Below are 20,387 nucleotides of genomic sequence, written 5' to 3'. Positions count from 1 at the left end.
CGATGCAAAATTGCTGAGTTGCTTCTTTTAACGAGTAGACTTTATGCTTAGGTAGAGGCTAGTGCATTGTGCCACATTGCATTATGCAAAGCACAGTTTTTCAGTATGAAACTATGATTTGATTTTTAATGACATAGAAAACGCAAAGAGTAAATTGAGGGCAATTATAAGGAAATACTATGTAAAATTTTTATTGCATAGGTTACAAAAATGTGAAGTTAAACCACGTAGTGTTAACTGCGGGAGGCCAAGGGAACGAACATGGTCTCAAAATTGGTAGAGACACAACATCCTAAACTGTAAGGGATGCATGGGTCAAGTAGTTCATAAAGCAGTAGTTAATAATTTGTTGTGAATGTACACTGAGTTTTATGCGCCGGGCCTTGGTGTCTGCACGAGGCACGTCATGTAAAAGCAAAGGAAAAAAAACAACTTACATATTACTACGTTTATATCTCTAACGAGATATGAAATGAAGATGCACAAATTCTTAAATAATAATAATAATAATAATAATAATTGTGAAAATTGCTGTGAAAAACATTTTTCATATTTCTCCGCAGTACCATGTTGGCTCAGGGTAATACAGACAGCTGGAGGTCAGAAATTCAAATATTAGTTATTTTTGCTTTGTTTGCATGTGCTTGTCAGAAAAACATGCAGGTCAGGCATAAGCTAAAGACGAAATTCCCCATAGATACTGGCATATGCCCCTTCGGTCACACGGAAATGAATACATCAGCATTAATTGACACTAATTGCCACCTGGAGAATTAAAAGCACTAACAATTTGCAAACTACTATACGGATAATATTACTCAGCAGTGTAAAGAATATGTACGTTAATGTGATATTCCGTTGTGGTCATTTTTAAAAAGTCACAGCTTGAAAACACTGCCCAATGAAAACAGTAAAGTGAAAGAAAACACACTAAGAATATAAATAATCATTTGTACTTTGTGTGCTACCTCTGGTGTGGCTTGGAGCCCTCCGGCGGCCTGTCGATGAGCTGTGCATGACATGCTGGTAGTGAGACAAGTCCGTCGGCGTGTTAGGGACACGGAAACTGTCTTGGAACCTCTGCATCAAATCCTCTACTGACTCCGTGTTTGGGTCAATGGCTAAGAAAAAGAGATACACAATATTGAAGTGGCAGGCACGTCATAAGGTTTTAAAGTTGAAATCACTTTGAAGAGTGACAGACACTGAAGGTAAAAAATGCAAAATACACATAAACCCCAAATAGCTTGGTTTATTTATTATTGCTTAGAAAAGACCATATGAAATGCATCGTGAGGCACTATGCTGTCCAATTTAGACAGTGTAAAAAATACAGCACCATGTTATTCCTTCTATTCTATTTTTTTTTGTGCCCTTTAAACAATTCCATCAATTCAATATTGCCTCATCTCTACAGGGATCCTGCCAACGCTTCCCCTGATGGTTCAGTCTCACTCTTCCTGATGAATGACTCCAAAACAACTGGCAGTGGGGGAAGAAAGGGAAGTAGAAAAAGGGATTTTCTTCTCCTTCTCTACAGTTAGTAACTACTAATACTGTAAAAACAAAGGCACAGGAAATTCATATGGTTTGACCTTTCTAGATATGCCTTGGCTTATTTATGCCAGCAAATAGACTAATTACTGTAGGAATAGACATTATTCTAAGCTCATTATGGCAGAACGAGTTAAACAAAACATTTGATATGTAAATTGTATCTATTTACACACTGTATATGAATGCATAACCTCTGTTAATTACCTTATTTCATATGGCTTGTGAAATATGTAAATAGATGGAATCTGCAAGGAGTAATCATTTTTCTCTATGTAGGCTATAGTTTCATATGTGAAAGTACCCTGCAGTGAAAGTACAGAGTTGGATAACTGTGGCAGAACAAACAATCACATAGAAAACTGTAAAGACAGCTCTGTCCCTATATTTACAGCAGTATAGCCATCTCCAAAAGATACGGCCATTCATCACCCCAACCACTATAGTACCCCCACCAATCATCAGCATCTTTTCATGTGTCAGTCTGGCTGTGAGGTGTACTGTTTCCGTGAATAATGGCGATGTGTTGTTCCCAGTGGATGCTCGTAATGCAAGCCAATGTGTATGCAAGAGCAGAAAGAGAGTGAGGTGCAGAGGACGGAGGTAAAAGTGAAAAGGCAGAGGTATTCACATTGTTTTTGATATTAGAAATGGAGAGCCAGCAATGCCCAGTACCTTTAAGATTTTGTGGACCTTTTTGAGGCCTTAAGTGTCTGATTTGGAGACAGCCTTTTCGTTTGTAAGTGTGATTCACGTTGACATGTTGATTGTATGATGTTTTCAATTGCAAGGCCATACAGACTTTGCGGGGGGGGGGTGATTAATTCTTGCAGTTGCAACACCCTGGAGGGACTGAATAACAGATCTGTCACAGTTTCACTAACCACAAGTATAAAAAAATTAATAAATCAATAATTTTATACATATTTATAAAACTACTTCCCAAATTTTCAATCCCAAAGGGCTTTGAAAGGCAGACATAAAAGAAAGACATGTGTTTTGTCACATAGACACTTGTTTTCTACAACCATAGACTACAACATAGATTCTCTCTTTAATTATTGTAATTAATTCACTCTGCTCCTACCAGCAGCCACTGTCCCAACTCCACTCAGTAATAGTCCACTATGCTGCAGCACAGTCTCTTACTTTATTTGTCGTTATGAAATGACAATAATTAGCAAAGCAGCAAAACTTGCTAAAAATCAGAAATCACAGAAACTCTCTGATTGTTAAGAAAAGCAAGCTCAAAACCAGCGGCAAAAATCTTTATGCTTTATATATTTTGATAGTTTTTGGAACAGATTTTTACAATCCACACGTTATATTACAAAGCCGTTTTATACTAGCTTTAAAGGATTCCCCCTTCTAATGATAACGGGACAGTATCACAGGCTCAACAATGTAGCACAAACATATTAATCTGGAACTAGCAGTGAATAAAATATTATTCTTAAATCTTGCAAATTGATGGGGGTGTTTTATCAAAGAATGAATAAATCTCCATCTTCATCTATCCAGAGTTGGGTCACAGTGGCAGCAGGTTTACTAAGGCTTCCCAGACCTGTCTTTTCCCAGCAACAATTTCCAGCTCGTTCAGCAGAATTCTGAGGCATTCCAACGCCAGTTGAGATATATAATCTCTCCAGCATGTTCTGGATCTCCCCCATGTCTCCCACCAGTTGGCTGTGCCTGGAAGACCTCCAATTTGAGTCACCCAGGAGACATTATTTCCAGATACCTGAACCACCTCACCTGCCTATTTTCGATGAAAAGAAACAGCAGTTTTACACCAAGCTCCCTATGGATGTCTAAGGCCCATTCAGCTTATGAAGGAAACTCATTTTGGCCTCTTGCATTCGTGATCTTATTCTTTTGGTCATTACCCAGAGCCCATGACCATAGGTGGGGTTGGAACAAAGACTGATGGTAAATTGAGAGCCTTGCCTTGTGGCTTAGCTCCCTTTTCACCACAACAGTCTGGTACAAAGTCTGCATTATTGTTGAAGCTGCACCAAGGAACTCCAACCATGTTTGATTTATTGGTTTTTAATTATTATTTTTTTTAAGTATCTAAACTTCCCTTTGGCCAGAAGAATGGATGTTAACTTAGATTAGTGGTCACCAATTGTGCTCCTCGAGAGCCCTTGTCCTGCTTGTTTTGAATCTGATTGACTGAGGGCTCCTGATCCAGGTAATCAGCAGTGGACTGAGGGACAGTAGAAAAACAAACAGGACAGGGGTTTATGAGGCCCCGAGTAGATGACCACTGTTCAATACATACAGCATTTCCATTGTAATGGTGTGTTAAAGAAATCAGTATAGTATCACCACATGAATTGATCAAAGATAAAGAGCTTGATTGAGTTTGTGGGAGAACCACATGGTTTACTGAGTAAGCCATTATGGTGTCAACTATAGACAAACAGAAAATAGGCTAAATTGTTTGTAGTATTTAAACTGTAGTTTGCACAATAGGTCTCAGGCTAAACCTGATTATTTGAAGCACAATGTTAGTCTGGTGACATTAAACACCTTTAATGGCAGGTAGTAACCCATCTGTGTATTCACACAGATGATGATGCCATCTACCAATGTGATTTCGGTATAACCTAATAACCATTTCAAATGTTTCCAGTTTAATTTCCTGTTGCAGCATTTGCTAATAAAGCTCACGGAAATTAAACTTGGAACCAAATAGTCTCCTAGCAACTCAATTCTGGGAAAATGGCCTATACATTTTTCTTTTTCTTTCTGGGTTATCTCATTGGATATTGTCACTAATATAATTTTACTATGTGAAAGTAATTTGTATTTCAGTGTCTTGTGTGTATAACTCCATGTCTGATTGCTACTGCTGTTGCTGCATCCATATTATAGCTGTTAAGTGCCCAGTGACACGAAACTCACTGAAAGCTGTGAGGGATCAATCACTCAGCACCCCAGCCCCATTTTGCTTCATTTAAGATATGCCATCTACTTACTGCTCTTAACTGCTATCAGTGCTCTACTTACAGGCCAGTAGACAAACAGAAAATAGGCATTACATCACAAACTACAAACATTTACATTTTTTTTTTATTCCGCTGTTTTTCTGGTCTACATGTAACATCAGAAATGTTTATTGCCATAAATTCTGCCCTATTGGGCAGAGAACCTGCTCTGAACTCTGCCATCATACAGTCAACTAAAGTTCCCATTAAAATTACAATAAATAAAAACAACATGATCCTGTCTGAAATAGCAGCTGCTTTCATTGCACACAGCCTTTGATGCTGCAGCAGCTACAGTAGCGGTTGCTCCTGGCAGTGTTTTTGTAAAGTGAAGTTAAACCAACGGTTGGCTGTGTGAAGGATCTACCTTTTGCTGAAGGAATGCTTTCTTCCTGCTACCACCTTACAGAAATGTATTGGAACACAACACAAAAACAGAGTTCCCCACATTTTAAGGCACCAACTTGTTAGGATTTCCCATCTCCCATCCCTGTTTTCTTCAAATTCAGTTTGATATATTTATTTTTCCCACACCGAGGCAAAGAGTGATCACTGATCAGTCACTAAATAAAATACACTCCTATACCAGTGGACACAGACTGAATAATTACTGTTGTTTGTATAAGTTGTCCATGGACCACAGGGTCCTCACACTCACAGTGTGTGAGTGTTTGTGTGAATGACTGAAAAGCACCATTGCAAAGCGCTGAGGGTAAAAGCGCTATATTCGTGGCCATTTACCATTTACCACTTATACCATGTGTTAGAAAAATGAGGGCGCGACAGTGGGTCAGGTGGTAGAATGGCTATCTAGCAACCATAGGGTCAGAAGTTCGCGCCCCACTCTTGCCCTTGGGCAAGACAGTGAACCCCCAACAGCCCATCCCCATCCCAAGCTGTGCAGTGCCTGTCCGAAGCCCGGTATAAAGTTGGATGGGTCGTGTCAGGAAGCTGTGCTAAATCAACATGTAGACAAATGATCCACTGTGCCCACCCTGAACTCACAGGATAAACTGAAAGGACAAAAAACTAAAAATAAAAAAACATTTGTTAGAAAAATATACTTGTCAAGAGTCAAAGGCAAACAGGAAATTTTTTTTAATTGTAAATAATCAGATGTTAGAATTTTATGAAGGACTGTGATTGTATTTATCTCTGTACTTCACCTCTTTATGTGTGAAAGTCCTTGGGAGTAGTTTCTAATTTGAATATTTTTCCCTATAAGGCACAATAAATGTATCTTGTCCTTGTAGAGCCGCTAGATTTTTAACTGTAAAAGACTCCAAAGGCTTATGCACATTCAGTCTCCTCACCGCATTTATTTTCTGTGTGTTTTAAATGCTAATGGTCCTTGGCTTCACCTGTAGTGTCAACACACTCTGCTGAAATGGTAACTTTGAAATAAATGCGTACACTCAAAAAGGGTTTAGTGAGGGCCACTCCCTGGGGGAACTTGTGGTAGTGCCAGGCTACTTCAGGAACCTAAGGTTGGCAAACAAACAAAAAGGGCTCAGGTGGTTGGCACTTAAGCTTGACCTGCAATGACTGAGAAGAGTCTCTAACAGCATTTTTGACGTTAAATGCCTGCATACATATTTCATTGCCTCCTGGAACTCTCTTCATCTCACTTTCTTTGTTCCATGTAGAGGTTAGGAGTGATGACAGAAGTGTTATAAAGCCACTGTCTCCTTGAAACAAATATAATTTGTCTCCAAAGGTTGTCACGACACTGAATTGGATTCAGCTTTGTCTTCCTCACTAACCCACACCTAACTTTTAAATCTCAACTATCATGAAACACTATGATGGGAGTGTGTTTGTCAAATAAAGTTCGCTAAACAATCACAGTTATTTTGCTGATATGTAAATGCTTTATGCACAGCAATCATTTGAATCGAATACAAACATGATGTTCCACCATGTTAGCACTAGACTTTTTACAGTTGATAAAGATTTTCCTAAGACAGGCCCGTCCGCATTAGCTCTGAATAAAAGACAAAAATAAATGCAGACTCTGGCAACAATCTTTCTCTAGTAGCCCGCTCACTATTTAGGTGTCTACCCCATTTCTCTCTTCTGTCAGAGGCGGCTACCAGGGTATTTCATTCTGACATTTGTTTTTCCCCAGACCCCAAGTCCGCACTGTCTTCTCATTTTGAGTTCAATGTCAGCTAAAGCACTGATGCATTTATGTTCTCTTTTTCATCTCCCTTATCTGCAGTTAGTCTCTTATCACTGCTGAGTGTGTGTTAACAGTGTCTCATAAGCAGTGGATGTCAACAGCATGGTGCCTCAGTCAACTTATTCCTGGTGGTCTCACAGCGCTCAGTATGGGAAGATAACCCTACTCCATTTTCTGTTTTTGTTCAGCTGCACACCTGCACTTGTTTGTGTGCTCACACAGGTGTTTGTCTTCTATGTGTGGATGTAAATATATGTGCTTGTTTTTTGGTCTATGAAAATATTTTACATATTTTTTAAGTCCTCCACTCCTCATTTATTCTGTGCTTCCTGTCCATGGGGAACATTGCTATTTTATGTACACTGCACGTTAAGCACAGCAGTGTACATAAAATAGAATCCTGAGCAAATATTTAATGTCTTCATGAATTTATTTAAAATAACTGTTATTATTAACGTGAATGGTGCCAAAGTCACAACCACAATCAGGATGATTATAGTCTATACTTTTATATGTCTAGATGTCTAGAGCATGGAACAGTGAACATCTGAACTACAAGACAAAATATCTGCTTTTCTCTCATTCTTCTCTTTCAGCAGCTCTTATTCTCCTCCCCTGGGACCTCATTGGTGGGGAATTCACTCATATAGTCCCAGTGAGGGGGAATCTGCTGCCACTTGCTTTTTGACGGACATGTACTCAGTGCCCCTATTAAAGGTACACTAGGGTGACAGAAAAGCATCACTAGTCATACAAAACACAAAAAGCTTTTGCAATAACAAGCTCCTCATCGCCCAGCAATTTTATAAACTGTACAAAACTATTTTAAACATTGGGAATAAGTTATTTTAGCTATGCACACATGCTACACTAAAAAAGGCAAGTTAACTAGACACGTGTATGTAAAATGGGGACAATTGTATGATGAATCCTACACGCATAACTGTAGGACACATGTCTCCATGGTGAACAGGAGGACTAATTACTTATCCATTGCTTCATTGCTGAGAGAATTTCAGTCAATAAAATAGAATCTAACTGTATACTGGATTCATATTCTGTCAAACTAATTGTTTGTCTGTTTAATAAGTTAAGTTTAGGCCAAAATACCAACACCAACTGTAAGATTTTATTTTTTGTATATTTGACAGTGTCTTTTAGGTTGAATTGGTATACAATACTACTTATTTCATGGTGACGGGAAAAACCGATTTCATAAACAATTACAAGGCATTATCAATCCATCCATTATCAAGCCATCCATTATCTATACCGCCTTTCCTGTTAAAGGGCCCCATCGTTGCTATGGCTGGTCAAAGCAGTCACTGGGAAATAGGCCAATGACAATAGCAATATTTTATGTAGAACAAATACATACCATGCATTTTACCACCATATTCACTGGTAAAACATTTGACCAAGCTCATTTGCAAAAGCATTTTTTAAAATGACATGGTTATTATGACAAAATCCGATACCATGATTCCATAGTTATAACTGCACAGAAACTGAACCCAGCATCATGAATGGCAATATCTATCAATATCTGTTTATCTGTCAGCCCAAAAAATTAATAAAACTACAGTATACTGAAGTAGTAGCTACTCCAAAAAGGGCAGATGACTAAGCTCACTCCCCAAAACAATTGCTCATATAGGCTATGGGATTTGCTGTCTGTCAGAATCTGAAACCTTTGACCTTGACATTGTGTCCATAAATAGTGTTGACCCTTATTTCTCCAAGGCTCCAAGGCTTCCAGCAAATGTCAGTGAGACAGTAGGAAACATTTTCAGGTTATTCAACAATGCCGGCAGGTGGTGACGCAGTTTGCAATGCAGGTTGTAAGATGGATCACAATGCTCTGACTTTAAATATATGGCACTGTAGTAAAGAGGAAATCACTCAATATGTTACCAAATTCTACAATAGCTGTTTAGGGCTCTAGCTTTAAAAATACTGAATTTTTTTTTACATTTCTAAAACCTCTATAATGTGTAATGAAAATGTGTGTTGTTATTGTGAAAGCTTTTCAGTGTATTAAATGGCGATTATTGTATACGTCATCCCCGTCAAACTGTTGCAAGCCACTATGAAGGAAAGGTGTGCCCCGCACTACCCCTCAGCCCCCACAATGATATGGATATGCATATTTAGTCAAATCGATTTAGCAAAACTATACTCCACCAAAACTCTTTAAATATGCAATGGAAATTTTTCAAATATGCCAGTAGCACAATTTGCTAATGTCATCAGCTTATAAGGAATTTGTGAACAATAATACTATACCAGACATCCTAGCAATACCCACTTAAAGGTAGGCCACCAAAGACAGAACAAAAATGAAATAACAAACTCAACATGCTGTGATATTACTGACATACCCATTGTCAATTTAAAGCCACCACATGCAAGTTCTAACTGGAAATCAGCCACAAACTGTTACTACGCTTTGCTTTGCCGCCAAGCAGCCCAACAGCATTCATATTCACAGAGGCTGAAATTGCCACAAGGGAAGTGATGGAACATTTCTGTAGATCTTTGGACCCTACAAACCCCTGCTGTTTTAATTTGGAGCAAATCTGCAGGAGGAAAAGAAACTGAGAGCACAAGAAATTAAATTCCAGCAGATTTTTTATTACATTTCCTTTTATTACTCACTTTAACACATCTTTTCTTTGCCCGTACTTCCAACACATATGCACACAGTCCCATGCACACACATACACACACACACTCACTTTATTCACATCTCTCCCTTAGTTTTGCTCCTATCCTTCACGGCTTGGGGAGCAAATGAGCACAGGGGAGATCAATGAGGAGAAAAAGGGGGTTCACCCCCAACTCTGATTTCCTCTGTGATTTATTAAATTTTTCCATTGTTTCAATGGGAGTTGTCTGGATTTCTAGGAAAGCTTTGACAGCACTGCTTCTGGACGTGTGACAGGTACATGAGAAGAGAGTAAGGGGTCCGACAGATACAAAGAAAAAGACAAAAGTGTCAGAGAAGACAAGGGACTCTGACATGAATGAAGAGTGGATGAGAGAGAGGGAGACAGTTCCTGAGCAGTGTGCGGAGGGGATGAGTGGACAATGAATGCTATGGATGTTGAAGGACAGAGAAAGGAAATGATGATGGGGATGAGGCACAGATAAGTGAGTCAGGAGGGATAAAGAAGGATAAGCTGAAAATGTAAAAAAAAGCATGGGTGTGGACATAATAATGGGGATAAGAAAATTATCACAGAGGAAAAATCAACATACAAGAGGGATAGACTGAAAAATAAAAGAAAACTGTGCCTTTGACTTCAGGAGACAACAGATCTCTATCTAAAATAATGACCAAAGAGGCCATGCTGAGGGCATTCTTTTCACAGTGAAAGTCACAGCACATAATTCCTGACATTGAAGAAGAAATTATGGGATGCAACAAACTTAAAACAAGTGGCTGCACAGTCTCCTTCTTAGTCCATCATAGCAACAAAGGCGTGGATGGCACTGCATTTTCTTCTATTGCAATTGCCAAGACAAGAAATAATACTGATTAATCAAAACCTTTTAAGACATCTGGAAGACTGAAAAATGCCCACAACAGAAAAAAAGAAGCCATTCTCCTTTCGCTCTCTGCAGGATTTGAACGTTTACTATTTCATGCCTTGTCATTCCCAGCCACTGGAAAGCATGTAATGCCCCATCTTTAGTCAGACACTTTTCCTTTCTGCTAGCTTTTGCCTCGACTTGTATATTTTAAGGCCTCTGCTGTTTGCAGAGGAGCAAGAATAAAGTGCTATCTATAGCTCAGCTCTTGCCACGGGCGAAAATAAAATATGGATGTGTCTCCTCATGCTGCGCCAGCTGAACATTGCAGGCCAAGCTCTGACCTCCAACTGCTCCAGACAAAGACTTTAACTCTGGACTGATAATCACAAGTAAGCCCAGGACATGAGATTTAAGAACAAGATATTAGGATGTTTTGAATTCATTTCCCTGGTGTGGCATTGCATCACAGTGACTCTAAAATGTATGGATGTATTTTTCTGTATAAATAGGCAACAAGGCCACAATGATGTGCAGCCTATTCCTGGCAAGAAGCACCTGCAGTAAAACCTTTGAGCCAAGGAAATGGTGCTAGCAACTTTAAAAAAAAAAAGCTTTCTTTATATTTCCCACAACAAAAACGTACAGGAAGATTTCCTGCAGAAGCTAAGATTCTTCATTAAGATTTGTTAAATCTGTATTTGAGGTCAGTGGCTTCGGATTTTGCTCAAAACAATCTTGAATGGGTTCGGGGAACAAAAACCCATATGCAAAAATAAAATGCATGCAAAGCCCTTCTCTCATCACTCGCATACCTTTGAAGTATGCACGGAAAGGGAAAAAGGGGCAGACAAACAGATCCTGACATCTTCTGGCTACCAATCAGCCCTTCTCAAGATGCATCATAGACCATGTGTCAAGTCCCATCTTAGAAGAAAAAGACAGAAACATGGTCAACAATGCATCATGGGTGAGTGTCATGTTCGATGTATAACTTTTATAGAACAAGGCAGAAAGAAACGTCATCCCATTAGCTGCCTGGAAATGAAAACAACTTTGCCACTTCTGGCCTTTGAACCTTGGTGCCACTTTATAAGCATGTTGTTAAAGATTTACAGTTATTGGTGATTCACTGGTGTATAGATTTGAGGAGACATATCTCCCCTTCTGCTTGACCTCAAAAGGGAAAGCAGTTTTCCTTTTACCAGACGTTTAAACAGGACTTGCTTACCAGGCTCCAAGCTTATGCCTACTGTCCTTAAAGTCACACCACCTGCTTTGCTTGTGCCGGGACTTCGGAATTTCTTTTGTGAGTCATGGCAGGGGTTTAAATGAACTCCTTATGCATGATGAGCACCAGGGAGAATATTTTCGTATTCTTTGGTGAGTCACGCACCTCACACATTTCACATGCTTCATCCAGGGGGCAGCTGAACAAACAGTGAAGACCCAGCTGAGCTCAAGGGAACCCCACTGTTTGCATTAACTTACATATAATTAAGTTGTAATTACATGTAATTAAGTTGTAGGATGGAAGCTTACAGGATTTCCCTGCTTACTGTAGAGTTAACTTCCTTCCCTGGAAAAATAAAACATCTGTTCTTTCACAAAAAGATCCTCTTCATGTCTGAATATCATTACTTCTAAATGTTTAATTGCTGTTAGACTGTGATTTTCTTTTTATGATTATTAATGAGGCTTTATGACACTTCCAAGTTTATTACAGCGACTGCACAGTGTGACACCGATTAATGTCTTTGTGGCTAAACTGCGTTAAACTTTTGACAGATTCCAAAGACAACAATAAATATTAATAATTATTTCCAGATCCTGCTACAGTGTTACTAGGAAATTTCCGGCACACGCAGGAGCAGAAATGAAGCAGAAAAGACATTATGCAAATATAATTACAATAGGGTGCCAATTTATCACACCCCGAGATAATTCATCACACCCAGAAACAATCCAGTTAATTTAATACAGCACAAGCAGCAGTATTTTCCCCACAATTGCATATTGACCAAAGATAGGTGGAGGAGAACAGGACCAGCACTGGATTCTTTCACACCACCCCTAAATTAATAGGTTAGTCATTTAAATGGTGGCTCAAACAAAAACCCTAGTTCTACGTGGCATCTAAAGGCAGAGGTAGTTGTTGTCACAAGTGTGTGTCCAGACTCATCTTGTGTATTTCATTTTGTTCTCTTTCAGTTATTCCTAAATTGTCTGTATGTTGTTTACTGTTGGACATACTGTGCTGTCCTTGAGAGTTACTAACTGGAAGCAATGTCCTTGAATGTGTCAGCCTACTTGGTCAATAAAGCTGATAGTAAAATACTGATACATCCAATCTCAACAAGTTTCCTGTTCTAGGACCATTTCTCAGATTTAAATATTGATATTTAAACTCTGTAATTTGGGGTCAAATGTGTATGTTATCATTACAGAGGAAACTCAAACCAGTTTGATGGGAACTACTCCTGCATAACCTGCAAAGTCCACTCTGTGTAAATGCCCAAGACCCTGAAACAATGTTGACATTCTTCTTAAATATTTGATACTTAGCAACAATACAGGAGGTGATAATGCTATGAAGCAGCAGTCTGAAGAGGTACAGGATAAGAAAAGTGCTTTAATAGACAAACAGACTTCAGACATCATTTAGTTCTTCCGAGAGTGGTGGCATTATCCGGGTATCCAGTGTGTACTTATGGCAACATTTATCACTGACCAGAAAGTGATTCATGTCCTCTTCTCCATTGCTCTCTGTCTGGACCCATATCGCTTCCCTCTTGGGTTTTGTATAAAGTATCAGCATAACTAAAATGTATGTACTAAACTGAAAACACGATTACAAAATGAAACCAACCCCATTACATTTTGTATGAACATAATAAGGATATGTTGACATATAATGTATAAGCAGTGAGCTGCAAATACATTTATACTAAACATTAATACAATGTTAACATACAAAGTATTTTTGTGAATATAATTAATATAATGCAGGTTTACTTGTGTAGTTATTTAACTTCATTTGTGATTCATATTGTTTCACTGATGGATGAGACTTAAGTCTGTCTAGCGGTCCTCTAGATTTCTGGTGGGATACACTGATCTGATTTAAAGTCGTTGTTTGTGGGTTAGTTGGTCATTATTTTATATCTGAATTATACATATGGTTTTGGTAAAAAGAACCTCAGTTCAAAATACAAACGTCATTTATGGAGCTTTATTTTTTTCAAGTTACAATTTAAGTTATAATTATGCACCAACACTATCCTTTATATAGAGGTCAAAGGATGAAGTTGTGGTCCCTATTATTATTATTGTTATTATTGTTATTATTATTTATACATTTATTTGTTTATTTTATTTATTTGATGTTTTACTGCTTTTGTGCTTTAGCCCTCTTTTCTGTTTTCTTCCCTAAAGTAATTGGATTAAACCCTTCAAAGACACTGTCTATGTGAACAGTTTGAATTAGTAGCATAATAAGTTTAATGAACTAAAAGTCTTTGAAATACTGGGAGCAGAGAAACATTGAGGGGTATATTGACCATTACATGTGGGTGAGCAGCCCAAACCACATTTCAAAACAGCCTCATAAAGATTGTTGGCATGTGATCGACCCACACATATTGATCTGATGTGGCCTTGGTGCTTACAAGCCCATTTCTACAAGCATGTCTTGTTTTTTCAGTTTTTTTTTATTTATTTATTTTTATGCAGGCCTCTGACAAAGGTCTCATATTCGATCAGATTACTAAAGCTTCATTTTTCAATGAGCTACTATACCTGGACTTACTGGCTGCTACTTCTTTTTTCCCTATATTTCATTATGCACTAAATGATCTCATCAGCTTCTGTACTGTGCATGGATGGGTTTGCTCATTGAGTGCTCCTTTGAAACTTCCAGACAAACACAATGCATTAGAGATTGCAGAAGCTATGATTGATGAAACTGACACAAGCTGTTTTCACACTGGAGTGGGCAAGAAAGATGATGCACTGCCTAAAATGTCAGTTCAGTCCACATTTATTAAGTTCATTGAGTTGGTTTATCTTTTAACATAGAGTCTACATGCTTGATCATGGCCATGCATTGATATTCGGGAACATTTGCCCGTGCATCTTTTAATCAACTTATTTATCTTACCTAATTGCCCTTATTGACAGCACGCAGCTTTACAGCTTTCAGTGGACAGGGCAGTAGGAAAAATGGGAAGTCGCTGTAATTAACTCCCATCTATTTATCAAAGGGGAGGGCGAAAAGCCTGATTCAGTATTAATCAAAACATTACCGAGTTAGCGTGAGTGTGCCAAGCTGGCAGCTATTTCTCATCAATGATGTCACATTAGTGATCTCAAGCTTGACACTAGATGATTTCTCTCCAGCCTTTACTTCAATTAGACCTCAGTAAACACTTGATAAGCTTGGTAATGAGAGTAAACCTGTGGATGATGAAACACTACACTTTTTTATGCTACCTAATTTCTCTTGTGTGTAAACCTCTTCTAGTGAGAGATTCTAGGCACACATCATAGAGATCATTAAACACTGTATATGTAATGTGGCCTGACATTTTGGCCAAGGTTTCCCCACGGTAACGATTGTAAACATACCCAGAAGTAAGAATCAGGATGATTCATCCCTGCCATGACCTTAATCTCCCCAAGGGCGCTGTTGAAGGCTCAGATAAAAGCAAAAAGGGATTATCAATGACCGACAAAATAATTTCTCTGGTCAAGTTGTTTTATGTTTTCCCGATTGTTTCCTCCCACATGCTTCAGTTTTAGAAATAAAATGAAAAAGTAACAATAACATGCAGATTCATAGTAGATCTAAGAGTCAGGAGGGAAATGTGTGCCTTTGTTCAGCTGTGAGAAGTAGCTCCATGGGGGGGTATGATTATTCAATCATACATTTAAAAATGTACGACTGTATAATTTTCTTTTGTCTATTTTAAGCAGTATTTAGTTACACATGTACTGTTCAAAGTTGTAAAATGTAAATATCTTTCCATAGATTCTCAGTGGGTTTCATGTGGTGCCCAGGGCTTTGTCAGTGCTTATACATATAAAATAAATACCCAGAAATTGGTTCAACAGTTTTGGCAAACAACATAATTTTACTTAGAGGGATAAAAAGGTAGAAGAGGCCTTTTGGATATTGAAATGCGTAATTGCAGCAGAAATCCTATCAGAACAATATTTTGCATTCACAAGAATAGTCATAATGATAATGATGTAATAATGACTTTGTTGGAATTCACCATTACCCTTGTACATAATATTTCTGTTACCTTTTTGTATATTTTCTTAGAACAAATATTCCCCAAAGTGTGTGAGGTGCTGTTGACACCTCTTGTGAAGTCAGACTCACATAACAACACTGGCAGTGTTGCTATGTGTGGCAAAAACATTTGCTCACCTTTCTAACAAATCAGAGAACTTTTGGCAATTTCTGCTTGATTAGTAAGTTGTTGTTTTTTTCATTGTAATTTGATGATGACTTATACCTAGAGGGCTATAGAGACTGGGAGAGTGTAGCAGATGGTAGAAGAGCATAGCAGAGCCTGGTTGGGTGGAGCAGTGCAAAATTATCAAAAATGCATGAAGAATTAAGCAAAAGACCAAAATACCAAGTAGAAATACAAAGTAGACAAAAACAAACAAACAAGCAAAAAACTGACAGCATAATAATCAAAAGGAAATTAAAAATTACCAAAGACACAAAAACACTTAATTAGCTGTGAAAGATGATGACCAAAAAAAATGAGCAAGGACAGACACAGAATGACCAATAAGACACACATGGCCAAAAAAAAAAAGAACATACTAAAAAAAAACACACAAAATGACAGTTTCATTTGTACTCAACTTTGTAGTAAGATATCTGTCTGTCTGCCTGTCTGTCTGTCTGTCTGTCTGTCTGTCTGTCTGTCTGTCTGTCTGTCTGTCTTCCCTATGTTCTTATGTATGTCCATGTTTGTCTCTGTCACTTTTGGAATCAGAGATACTATTGTCAGCAGAAGAATAACCAGCTTTTTACTGTCAGTAAACATGGATGAACATGGACAGCTAAATGCATTGTGCTGCTCACCTCCCCTTAAGAGTGTGTTCGACATCATAAGATTTATTCTTCATGGGAATAGGGTGGGTCACTTGTCTTTACTGTGAGGACCAATTAAGGGTCAAGACATCTTCAGCAGAGCAGTGGTGTGAAGTGAATATCCAGTCAAATCTAAAGTAGCTCTGGACGTTTGTTATATTTGGTTGCACTATAAGAAAACAAAATTCCCTGATCAGTTTATTTTAGAATTTACAGCTCTGAAATTGTGAACACCTTAATGTAGACATTATAAATTTACAGACTTGTTTGTTATCTCAATGAAACAAATGCAAGACTAGGTTTAATAAATAAATCAACCACATCTGCAGGAATATATAAACTAGTCATGTCGTTTAGCCAGGAACCAATGAAAGAATGGAGACCAAGGAGAAATTATGTAGGCTTTTACTGTTGACAGTAATGAACCACAATACAATTGCTTTGCCTTTTGTGCTTCAGACAGACACACTGAGCCTGAGGCCTGAGGATATTTCATCCCAGAGGGAGGATGTTGTTGACCATTCAGAACAGCATTAGCTGTTTATCACCTTCTGCCATTAGCTCTTGTCTGTGCTGCTGTGGCTCCACTCTGTGACAAACAAGCACTGTAATGTGAGATCTTAGCCATGATTTGGTCTGTGGGTTCTGGAATTGCTTTTGCTATATTTATTATTTACAAAATTAGATACATTTTGGCACTTATTAAAAAAATATATTCTAATTTAACAAACATCTACTTTGAATAGCTCAACTTGGAAGGGAGTTTGATGCAAGTAAACAAAATCACAATCTGCATGGCCAATTTCAACAATTTGATTTGTCAGACCCCCTGCAGGAACAGTCTCATATATCCATCAAAACAGATTCTATCATTGCATTAAAAGAAACAGCAAGCACCAATAGAAACAGAAGGACATTCTATGTTTAATTATTTCTCACATTAGATAATTTTGTTATTTTCTGTGGTTGTAGATTGTCAGGTTGTAGCTGACATGAAGAAAGTGCAGCAATAGTGTCCCAATATTTGCACATGTATCAAAAATGACACTATACATTTTGTACACTTTCAAAATTGGAGTATTACAGTATCTTAATTTGACACATTTCTCAAGGTCTTCAAGTACATAGAGCACCTTGTTTTAAAATGTTTTAGAACTGCAGTGGAAAAGAAAATAAAGAAGTACCAATCAATTCAACTTAATCATCAAAAGTGTTACATAAACTCATTATCAGTCTCAATATTTCTGGTACTTGAAATTACTTTGATTTCATATTATTATGGTCTTGGTACACAGATTCACACTGATCTTTATAACAGGTTTTAACCTGCAGTTGAATTTTCAACATATTAACAGAACAAGAAGTGACTACAGTAAGTGTCTGAATACCTTTGTATTTGCACCATTATTGCTGGGACTTTTTAAACCAAACAGCTCCTCCACAACTTTTAAAACGCTCGAACACTCTGAGTAAATAAGAAAAATTGATTGTATATAACAGTGCTGAGAAGAAACCTTCACAGTGCATAAACAAGGCTCCTAACAATGAGAAATGGTACATTTGATTGTAACTAGAGTAAGGATGAGATATATTACCCTCAACTAGAAAAAAGGTGTGTGAGGTAGAGATGAAACCGATACTTTAATAATAGTAGGAATGGCTGTTAGTTAGTAGTACTTCACCAGAAAACTTTCTGAAACACGGAAAACCCCAGAAACATTATATAGGCTATACATATATTTAATCTCAACTGCAGTGTACTTTGTGTATTTCCTCCGTATTCAGGCACAGCTCAGATACATTTTGCATGGTTCTTTGATATCCGTGACAAAATGACACCAAAGCAAGTTGCACTATCTACACTACGTTCTCTCAACAGGGCCCACGTGTGTCTCCTTCATGATAAATATAACAGTTGTTAAGCACTGCAGGAGATGCACTCATGGGGCTGAGAGGGAGACACATGATACAGAATTAAATGAAAAGAGCAACCTGTCAAATAAAAAAAATAAAGTAAGTAGTTTGTTATGCAAGTCATAACAAAACCCAATGAGGTGTAAGTTCTGTGACTGTGATGTATGACGTGAAGGACACAGAACCAGCCTAAGTGAAGTAAAGTTTACTGCGCAGCTACAATCTGTTTGGCGTTTCAGATCCCTATGTGTGTATTAAGCCAGACAAACAGCACTCAAGCATCACCACCAAGCGGCTGACATGACTATTTACCAACAACTTTTGAACAAAGACACGTGCTGTAAATGAACAAATTTTAAATCATTTAACTTTCTTGGTGAACATTCAACTCTTGAAGAGTGGGACATAGCTGATGAAAAAGAAATTGAGGCCGATAAGTCCAAGATTAGATGGAGGAGGAGCACAGTAAATTGGAGAGAGGGAAACACAAGCAAAACCCTGAAAAATGTACAAGCTGGTCAGTGAAGACGTTTAGTGATTTTCTTAAACAGATGCTCTGATCCATGTCAGGTGGTTTTTGGAGCTCACACGTTATGAGTCATTATCCCCCACTTATGGTTTTAATTTGTCCCTGTTGGCATTTTGTAGTACTCTAAATATTACATATAATAAATGAAGAGTCTAAGGACATTTTATTTTGCTTTCTATACACTCACCCATAGTGAGAAAGACCTTGGCAAATGAGATCTATTGTTTGACATATTAACCCAACACAGACTGCGCACAAATTCGACATTAATTAACCAAACATTCTGTTTGGTTAATTAATGTTTTGTTGATAGATAAACTTGTGGTGACAGTTTTAATTTGGCTTGTCATATTGAGGCTACTTGATAGCAATTTCCTGGGCGGCTTTTTGTTGCCAGTCTGTCACTGGTCAATGACCAAGATTTTCTGCATGCTGCACAGGTTTTTATGCATCTGATTTACACTATCCATGCTGCCCATTGCCTTCCCAAATACGTGAGAATCTTGGTGAATGATAACATTGATAGGCCTCATTTGTTTAGTTGTCTATGTAACAAAAGCCAATGCCATGCACAACCCTGAGAGGCATAGCCCTAATCCCTAAGGATAACACTATTGAGTTCAGTTGAATGGGGTTATCTGTCAGCAAGGACAGACAGATAAAGCATGATTGGTATTTGGAGAAATCTGGGATGCCCAGCAGCTAAGACAGGTGGGACAGGAGTTAATCGCCCCTGTATTCAAATGTTGCTGGTTTATGCAGACTACAGATGGGGAGGCAGAGGCATCAAACGAAATGGCTTGTGTGCCATCTCTTGGAAAATGCCAGATTGTTTGGGCAGTGGACAGGAGGATGTGTCACAAAACTGTATTCAGCAAAAGATCTCACTGAAATTAGCCACTTTTTTACAGAGTAAGATTGTTATTGTAAGGAGAGCAGCATTCATCTCAACAGCACTACATACAATTTGACCTTGAAAGTAACTGAAAAGAACATAGCAAATATGGTGTTACATTCAGGATCAGAATTCCATGCACAAATAAACTACAACAACTCTTGCTGTGCTGCACATTCTGCCCACTGTATGTGTTTTTAAAGCACATTGGACTTATGGGTGTTGCCACTGGGATCACTGTTAGTGTAAATGCTATTGGCCTATACAGGCAGTAAACAGTGTTTGGCAAATGTTTGGTGACTTAAAATGCATTTTTTGAAGTATTCTACATCCTAAATCCTACATCACACCGCTCTTGATAGGCCTGCACATGTTTAATAAAAGTAGCGCCAGTGATCCTTTCACTGGTGGGGGATATTGTGCCTAACGTGTGTGTAAGTCGCACGCTCAGCTGATTCTCTCCCAATATTCAAAAAACTACTGAAAACTGAACTCTTCCGCATCTTCTTATGCACTTAAATCTTTAATATAAAAAAAAAAAAAAACCTTTCTGCTCTCTTGCACTTGTATCTCGTGAACTGTGAACACTTTTCTGATAGGACCTTGCTTTGATGTTTTCTCCTTGACTTAGATTTTTGCTTGCCTTGTACCTCACTTGTAAGTCGCTTTGG

General features: G+C 38.1%; 1 protein-coding gene across 2 annotated transcripts in view; it reads right to left on the bottom strand.

Moving 5' to 3' along the window:
- Positions 1-20,387, bottom strand: part of LOC137103714 (astrotactin-2-like) — a 232,417-nt gene that overhangs the window by 145,040 nt on the left and 66,990 nt on the right. For both annotated transcript variants that reach the window (XM_067484310.1, XM_067484309.1), the window contains exon 4: positions 969-1,121. In XM_067484310.1, coding sequence (XP_067340411.1) covers positions 969-1,121 — 153 coding nt within the window. The remainder of the gene's footprint in view (positions 1-968; positions 1,122-20,387) is intronic.

This window comes from Channa argus, chromosome 18, assembly GCF_033026475.1.
Source record: "Channa argus isolate prfri chromosome 18, Channa argus male v1.0, whole genome shotgun sequence".
Classification (NCBI taxonomy): domain Eukaryota; kingdom Metazoa; phylum Chordata; class Actinopteri; order Anabantiformes; family Channidae; genus Channa; species Channa argus.
The sequence above is the reverse complement of the archived record's forward strand: the minus strand, read 5'-3'. Positions and strand labels throughout refer to the sequence as shown.